Source organism: Bubalus bubalis, chromosome 5 (assembly GCF_019923935.1).
Source record: "Bubalus bubalis isolate 160015118507 breed Murrah chromosome 5, NDDB_SH_1, whole genome shotgun sequence".
NCBI classification, from domain to species: Eukaryota; Metazoa; Chordata; class Mammalia; order Artiodactyla; family Bovidae; genus Bubalus; species Bubalus bubalis.
In genome coordinates, this window is record NC_059161.1 from 108532813 (window position 1) to 108542317 (window position 9505).

At 43.5% G+C, this 9505-nt stretch overlaps 1 protein-coding gene across 1 annotated transcript; it reads right to left on the reverse strand.

The window, feature by feature from the left end:
* Nucleotides 1-804: 804 nt before the first annotated feature.
* On the reverse strand, nt 805-1746 carry LOC102408532 (olfactory receptor 8B12-like). Its single transcript, XM_006057708.4, has one exon. It carries the CDS (start codon nt 1744-1746, stop codon nt 805-807), a length of 942 nt encoding a protein of 313 aa, XP_006057770.3.
* Nucleotides 1747-9505: the final 7759 nt, after the last annotated feature.

A 9505-nucleotide genomic window follows, 5' to 3' on the forward strand; every position in this document is an offset into this window, starting at 1 on the left:
ATCCATCAGCAGATGAATGGATAAGAAACCTGTGGTACATATACACAATGGAGTATTACTCAGCCTTTAAAAAAAAAAAGCACATTTGAGTCAGTTCTAATGAGGTGGATGAAATTGAAGCTTATTATACAGAGTGAAGTAAGTCAGAAATAAAAACACCAATACAATATATTAATACATATATGTGGAATTTAGAAACATGGTAACAACCCTGCATGTGAGACAGCAAAAGGGACACAGATATAAAGAACAGACTTTTGGCTCTGGGAGAAGGTGAAGATGGGAAGATTTGAGAAAATAGCATTGATGCATGTATATTACCATATGTGAAATAGATGACCAGTCCAAGTTCAGTGCATGAAACATGGCACTCAAAGTTGGTGTACTGGGACAACCCAGAGGGATGAGATGGGGAGAGAGGTGGGAGGGGGGATCAAGATGGGGGGACACATGTACACCCGTGGCTAATTCATGTCAGTGTATGGCAAAAACCCACCATAATATTGTAAAGTAATTAGCCTCCAATTAAAATAAATAGATTAATTTTTTTTAAAGGAATACTGAAGTGGGTTGCCATGCCCTCCTCCGGGGGATCTAATGCATCTCTTATGTCTCCTGCATTGGCCGTTGTGTTCTTTACCACTAGTGCCACCTGGGAAGCCCAAAGTGAAAGTGTTAGTTGCACATCCAGACACAAAGACTTAAAACTTTCTGTACAAGAGAGGGGAAAAAATGGAACTTACACCCTTCGTTGAAAACACACACAAGCTAATAAACAAAACATTTTATCTACTTCTTCAAATACTACTCCTTTCTCAAGAAATTATTTTTTCCCAAGGTTTTCCTCAGGGCAGCTTTGACATCCTTGTTCCTCAAACTATATATCAGTGGATTTAACATGGGCACCACAATGGTATAGAACAGGGACGACACTTTCCCTTGGTCAAGGAGCAAAACGGAAGGTGGCTTGAGATACACAAAAGCCCCAGAACCAAAGAAAAGGAAAACCACAATTATGTGGGAGCTGCATGTACTGAAAGCTTTGGACCTGCCCTCAGTGGAGTGAATGCGGAGAATGCTGGAAAGGATTAGAGCATAAGAGATGGAGATGGTGACAGTGACCATTCCAATAACAGTGGTCACAACTATGAAGACCACCAGTTCGTGCACAGAAGAGCTGTTGCAAGCCAGCTCAAGCAGAGGAGGGATATCACACAAGAAATGATTGATGAGGTTGTCAGCACAGAAGATCAGACTTGCTATGCTTCCTGTGTGAGCCATGGCCCCTGAGAACCCCATCACATACACACCCAACAAAAGCAGTAAACAGACCTTAGGAGACATGCTGACTGTGTACACCAGTGGCTTACAGATGGCCACATAGTGGTCATATGCCATCGCTGACAGGACGAAGGACTCAGAGATGACAAAGAAGCAGAAGAAAAACAGTTGAGTCAAACACCCTGCATGCAAGATGCTGTTCTTCTTTGAGACAAAACTCATCAGCATTTTGGGAGTGATGGTAGTGGAGTAACAGAAGTCTATTAAGGAGAGGTTGAAGAGGAAGAAGTACATGGGGGTGTGCAGGCGCGAGTTCAACCCAATCACCGTTATCAAGCCCAGGTTCCCCACTACGGTGACCACATAGAAACCTAGAAACAGGAGGAAGAGGGGGATCTGGAGTTCTGGTTGGTCTGTTAAGCCTGCAAGGATGAATTCTGTCACCGAAGAGTTCTCAGCTGCCATTCTCCCCTGGAGAAAACCCAGTCCATGGGGGAAAGAAAAGAGAACCATTTTGAGAGAAACACCACTATACCCTTCCAGCACCCACCTCCCATTCTTAAGAATAAAATCCACCAAGACATTTAAGATTTCGTGTGGAAGGAAAGATTTTACCATTTGCTATGGATCTACTTTAATAGCTAAGTGACTTGAGCTTCCAGAGAACAATAAAGAGGCTAGACTTTGCCTCCCTAGTGACCGATGGCACTTCTACAAGAAGCAGACATATATTGATATTCCAGTTCATTCAAAAATAAGAGATGTCTTTTAGGTCTTTAAGTCAGTCCATTTTCTGTGCCCTGTCTCTCCTACTTCTGTTTGACACTGGGGACTTTTCCTTGACCAGCAGAAGAGACTGTGACTTCTCAGAGCTCCCACCTCTGGGTCAGTGTTGACAAATAAAGAAGGAGATCTCATATTTTTCCAGGATCTCCTGTCTCTAGTGGCTTTACGGTTAATGATAATTGTTTCAAGCCAGCACTTATTTAAGTGGCTACTATGTGAGGCTGTGTACTAAGAGCTATGTAACAATACTATTATCCACATTTTGCAAATGAGAAAGCTGAGTTAAGTAACTCACCCAAAACTCAGCCCTAAAACTACTGAGTAGCTGCCAGAAGGTGAACTTGGGCAGTCTGACTCTCACAGTTTGCACTGATAACCACCGTGTTACATGACTGACCAGGGCCAACCACGTACTCACCTTCCTTTAATTTAGAACTGTAATGCCATACTCCACTGTCTCTTGTCCACAATAGTCCTGGGAAAGAAAATGACCATAGTGAATTGAAGATGTCTGCTTTGAGCTCAGAACTCTCTCCTCCCAATCTGATCCTAAGAATCAGAATCTCTGACTTACCTTGTATGTCATTCTGCTTTGAAGAGCATGTTTCTGATTATTGGTTTGCTCAAAACCCCTCCAAGCTACAAGGAAGGAGGCCGTGCCTTTTCCTGACTAGTGGATAACAGGAGAATAGGAAGTTTTATTAGGATTGTGGATCTCGGTGACTTCATTATTCAAAGAGTCCCTCAAGACCATTTCCTGAGAGATTACTTTCCCAGTGATAGAAATGTTTGTTTATACCCTTGATATTACATGCTTTGGTTTCTGGAGACAGTTTCTTTCAACAGACAGTTATCTGGCATAATTAAGAAAAAAATCATTGTGAAAAATGACTGTTATTACCATTTCTTGAATATCCGTTACTGTGCCTGACAAAGACCCTTTACAGTTTCTGGCTGCCAAGATTGAAAACATCATGCACATATATTCTATTTTTCATAATAATTATATTCAGTATTAAGGTAAGTTGCCCACAGAGACAATGTGTTTCAGAGCCCATGTGCTTGGGTCTGTCTAAATTTAGGCCCATATATATAATCACTAGATTAAACTTCCTCTTGTTGAGGGTCATTGGAATCCTTAAACCAGGGTCCCTGCCTTCTGAAATCTGGCAATTTTGGGAAAAGTAACAAATAAATATGAAATGACTTTAATAAAAACAAGAAGTGAGTATGTCAAGAAACAATTAACACTAAGGGCTATCTATTATAATTTACAGTAAGATACGCTTCCCAGGTGGCTCAGACAGTAAAGAGTCCGCCTGTAATGCAGGAAAACCAGGTTCAATCACTGGGTCAGGAAAATGTCCTGGAGAAGGAAATAGCAACCCACTCCAATATCCCACCTGGTGATCCTGTGGACAGAGGAGCCTAATGGACTACAGTCTCTGCAGTTGCAAAGAGTCAGACAAATCTGTGCAACTAACACTTTCACTTTCATTCAATAGTGTATTCATATTTCATCCATTCTAGGAATGACTGCACCATCCAGCAAACAAGAAAGAAGATTTCTGTGATTCTCTGCCCTTATCTTCCCATAGGCTGGAAGTCTAGTGGCAGCAAAGGTTCTCTATCAAGCACTTCGTCTCAGCATCTGTCAGAAGCAGCTTTGCTCTCAATTAAGACTCCCATTGGCTGTCCATACCTTCCACCCACTTTTTTTTTTAATTTTTTATTATTAATATTTTTTACTTTACAATATTGTATTGGTTTTGCCATACATCAACATGCATCTGCCATGGGTGTACACATATTCCCCATCCTGAACCCCCCTCCCACCTCACCCACTTTTAATCGAGTGCTCCTCTCTATTGACTTTCTAGCTTCTCAAGTTCTCAGGCTGAATCCTCGTAGATCAAACTCCCAATCCAGGTATACATCCAAATTTGTTCTTCCTCTTTAGTTTGCTTTTGTCTATTGTGTCTTCTACTTCTCAAAATTAACTTCTGCCTTGTCAAAAACTCATTAAAGCCTCGATGCACTAGTGTTGAGGTTTTTACTGAATGATGTCAGATGATGCGTGACTGTAGATGAGATTTTCAAAGCTGAGGTGCTTGTGGGAGAAACTATATATGGAAATTGATGCAATCGCTATGAAGGACATTATGGAGATTCCTTAAGAAACTAGGTATAAAACTATCCTATGTCCCAGTACTCCCACTACTGGGCACATTCCCTGTGAAGATCATAATTCAAAATACACAGTGGAAAAAGTGGCAGACTTTATTTTGAGTACTCCAAAATCACTGAGGATGGTGAGTGCAGCCATGAAATTAAAAGACACTTGCTCTTTGGAAGAAAGTTATGACCAACCTAGACAATATATTAAAAGGCAGAGACATACTTTGCCAACAAAGGTCTGTCTAGTCAAAGCTATGGTTTTTCCTGTAGTCATGTATGGATGTGAGAGTTGGACTATAAAGAAAGCTGAGCACCAAATAATTGATGCTTTTGAACTCTGATAGAGAAGAGTCTTGAGAGTCCCCTGGACTGCAAGGAGATCCAACCAGTCCATCCTAAAGGAAATCAATCCTGAGTGTTCATTGGAAGGACTGATATTGAAGCTGAAACTCCAATACTTTGGCCACCTGATGCGAAGAACTGATCCATTGGAAAAGACCCAGATGCTGGGAAAGATTGAAGATAGGAGGAGAAGGGGATGACAGAGGATGAGATGGTTGGATGGCATCACTAACTCAATGGACATGAGTTTGAGGAAACTCTGGGATTTGGTGATGGACTGGGAAGCCTGGAGTGCTGCAGTCCATGGGGTCGCAAAGAGTCGGACATGACTGAACTGAACCCCAATGTTCATTGCTGCACTATTTACAATAGACAAGACATGGAAGCAACCTAGATGTCCATCAGCAGAGGAATGGGTAAAGAAGTTATGCTGCACATATACAATGGAATATTGTTGTTGCTAAGTTGCCAAGTCATGTCCACCTCTTTGTGACCCCATGGGCTGCAACACTACTGTGGGGTTGGAGAAGACTCTTGAGAGTCCCTTGGACTGCAAGGAGATCCAACCAGTCCATTCTGAAGGAGATCAGCCCTGGAATTTCTTGGGAAGGAATGATTCTAAAGCTGAAACTCCAGTACCTTGGCTACCTCATGCGAAGAGTTGACGCATTGGAAAAGACTCTGATGCTGGGAGGGATTGGGGGCAGGAGGAGAAGGGGACGACAGAGGATGAGATGGATGGATGGTGTCACTGACTCGATGGATGTGAGTCTGAGTGAACTCCAAGAGTTGGTGATGGACAGGAAGGCCTGGCGTGCTGCAATTCATGGGGTTGCAAAGAGTTGGACATGACTGAGTGACTGAACTGAACTGGGCTGCAACACACCAGTCTCCCTGTCCTTTACTATCTCCAGGAGTTTGCTCATACCCATGTTCATTGAGTTAGTGATGTCATCCAACCATCTCATCCTCTGCTGCTCCCTTCTCCTCCTGCTCTCAATATTTTCCAGCAATAAAGTGTTTTCCAATGAGTTGATTCTTCACATAAGATGGCCAAAGTATTAGAGCTTCAGCTTCAACATCAGTCCCTCCAGTGAATATTCAGGGTTGATTTCCTTTAGGATTGACTGGCTTGATCTCCTTGCTGCCCAAGGAACTCTCAAGAGTCTTCTCCAACAGCACAATCCAGAAGTATCAGTCCTTCACCTCTCAGTCTTCTTTATGCTCAAGCTCTGACACCTATACATGACTACTGGAAAAACCATAGCTTTGACTAGACGGACCTTTGTTGGCAAGAAATGTCTCTGCTTTTTAATATACTGTCTATGGTGGTCATAGTTTTTCTTCCAAGGAGCAAGTGTCTTTTAATTTCAAGGAGGCAGTCACCATCTCAGTGATTTTGGGAGCTCAAGGAAATAAAGTCTGTCACTGTTTCCATTGTTTCTCCATCTATTTGCCATGAAGTAGGGACCGGATGCCAATTACTCAGCTATAAAAGAAATAAAATTGTGTCGGTTGTAGTGATGTGGATGAACCTAGAGTCTGTCAAACAGAATGAAGTAAGGCAAAAAGAGAAAATATATATACTATATTAATGCATATGTATATATGGAATCGAGAAAAATGGTACTGATGAACCTGTATGCAGGGCAAGAATAGATGCAGATGTAGAGTATGGACTTGTTGAACAGTGAGGGAAGGAGCGGTTGGGATGAACTGAGAGAGTGGGACTGACATATGTATACTACTGTGTATAAGCAGACAGCTAGTGGGAGGCTCCTGTAGAGCACGAGGGGCTCAGCTCAGTGCTCTGTGGTGACCTAGAGGGGTCGATGGGGGATGTGGGAGGGAGCCCCTTGGGAGCGTATATATGTATACATATGGCTGATTCATGTTGTTGTATAGCAGGAATTAACACAGCATTGTAAAGCAATTTTATCCTTCAATTAAAAATTTTAAAAAGAAACTTACCACAGAAATAATGAAAGAATTTGGTTATGGAGCTTCCTCAGGGCTCATCTTTGTTACAAGTAACACCTCAAAGGTCTTCAAAACAAATCTTTATCTTAAGCTTTACGTTTCAAGGACCAATGTACTATTTTAAAAAGAAAATCTCCCTGTGCAATGCTATACAATCTACAATTTCCCAAGGATGAAAGATAAATCAAGATTATGAGGTGAACTGACATAAAAAGGGGATTAACTAGGGAAAAAAACTGACATCATCTCAAGTCCAAAGTATGTGGCTTAATATGCTGGAGCAGGGAGATGATTCTTAACACAATAAAACATCTCCATGGACAAGAAAAAGTGTTTCTAAAACCAGAAGTATTAGACAAATAGAAAACAAAGATTGAAGGGATTAAATGCAATTTATAGACCTTTCAGTTCAGTTCAGTTCAGCCGCTCAGTCATCTCTGGCTCTTTGCCACCCCATGAATCGCAGCACGCCAGGCCTCCCTGTCTATCACCAACTCCCGGAGTTCACTCAGACTCACGTCCATCGAGTCAGTGATGCCATCCAGCCATCTCATCCTCTGTTGTCCCCTTCTCCTCCTGCCATCCCTCCCAGCATCAGTCTTTTCCAATGAGACCTTTACTGAAAATGAAAGCCACACTTTTTCTCTAAAAAGTGTTTCAGAACTTTACAAAGTCTTTTCGCAGCAACTTTATTCTGGTGGCTAGCTCACATCTAGAAGGGATGTGTTGCTGTGGAAGAAGCCAAATCTAATTGTACTGAGTGTTCTGCCTTGAACTAATCCTGGCTGTACTGCCTTGAACAAGATGCTAAGTTCTCTTTGCTGGTGTTCCCCTCTCTACAGCATGGCAACAGTTAAAACTGATTTGTCTGTGTCACAGTATCGTTCATGAATTACATCAGATGTTTTAAACCAAGTGGATATTCTGATGTACTGTTTACTTGATACCATTGACAACTTCAATTTCAAGACACTTTAACTTTCCAACTTTCCTTCAACTTCTGCCTACTTATTTTCATTCTCCTTCAAGGTTCCTTATTCACCTGTCCGTGAATGTTAATGACAACAGATCCTCAACTTCTTTCCTCTTGTCCTACTCACTTTTTCTGAGCCATCTCATCCACTTGCTCACACTGAATGAATTCAAAGTCCAATCTATATTTCTAGCTGGGATTTTACACCTATAACACCAGCAACCCACCGCGCATCTCCACCTGAATGCCCCATTGACATGTGACTCGTCCACTGATGTTTGCTCCTGAGTCTGCCCTGGAGGACTTGGGTTTGCCGCTGTGAAGGCCAGGTGTGGAGGTAATGCAGCTCCTTGGGTCACAGGGGTTCCGGCAGCACCAGAACTCAGGGGCACTGGCGGCTAGGGCTGCAGGAAATATAGTGCTCTAGAAGGGTATGGCAACCAGTATTGGCCAATACGCTCCAGTATTCTTGTCTGGAGAACCCACTCCCTGACAGAGAAGCCTGGCAGGCCACAGTCTACAGGGTTGCAAAGAGTCGGACATGACCAAAGCGACCCTGCATGCATAGACACAAGACTTTTTTTTTGCCTGTGGCAGCTCTGCCCCAGTAAAAGTTGAGCGTGAAGGCGGTGCAGCTGCTTGGCTCTCAGGGACTCTGGCGACGCCAAGTGTGCAGGGCACAGAGTGCCTCCCCTGCAGGGGTTATGGCCCTATCAGGGTCTTTTCGAGCCTCTTGGAGCTGGCGATCAGAAGGCGTCTTTCTGAGGCCTTACAGGTCTTTCTCTGTAGCTCCACCCTCATGCACTTAGAGGGTTCCCTTCCCTGGGATCCTTTTCTTTTGTTTGGCACGTCAGGCACATACAGGGGCCCCCCGAATGGTGTCATACTCTGTAGATCGGTGCATCAGGCACTTAAAGGAGCACCCTGGTGGGGTCCTACTCTGAAGTTCAGTGCCTCAGGCATTTGATGGGCAAGCCTCTCTATTGTTCAGCTGCCGATACTGGCATGTGGGGGAAGAGAGGCTATGGTGATGGCTCCCCCCCTTACACGTGACTCAGCAATATTGCCTTGCTTCCACGGCTGCCTGGCTTTCCTCCACAGGCATTTCCCACCACAATTTCCTCCCTCACATTCTATCTATCCGTCTGTCTGCAGTCAACAGCACCTCTCAACCTGGGATTGCTCCACACTCCCTAAACTCCAGATCCCAGCCGCTGGACCTTCCAGAGGACCAGCGTGCCTGTCCAGGGTATGTATGGTTTTGTCAAGGACTGTCTGATTCTCATTCTATTTAGGCTGCCACAGATCAGCTGTTTCACTCTCAGCTTTAAATGTTTCTCCTCTGACTCGGACAATTGCCCCAATGTGGGGATTGGACCTCTGCTTCAGTTTCCCCACCCACTGAGGGCAGGTCCAGTCTTATTAACACTCCTGTTTTTCCCCCTAGTTCCTTCACCCTACTGAGTTTTGTTCAAATATAGCACAATTGCACTCATCTCACACGCGAGTAATGTAATGCTCAAAATTCTCCAAGCCAGGCTTCAGCAGTACATGAACCGTGAACTTCCAGATGTTCAAGCTGGTTTTAGAAAAGGCAGAGGAACCAGAGATCAAATTGCCAACATCTGCTGGATCATCAAAAAAGCAAGAGAGTTCCAGAAAAACATCTATTTCTGCTTTATTGACTATGCCAAAGCCTTTGACTGTGCGGATCACAATAAACTCTGGAAAATTCTTCAAGAGATGGGAGATGAGACCACCTGACCTGCCTCTTGAGAAACCTGTGTGCAGGTCAGGAAGCAACAGTTAGAACTAGACATGGAACACCAGACTGGTTCCAAATAGGAAAAGGAGTACATCAAGGCTGTATATTGTCACCATGCTTATTTAACTTATATGCAGAGTACATCATGAGAAACGCAGGGCTGGAAGAAACACAAGCTGGAATCAAGATTGCCGGGAGAA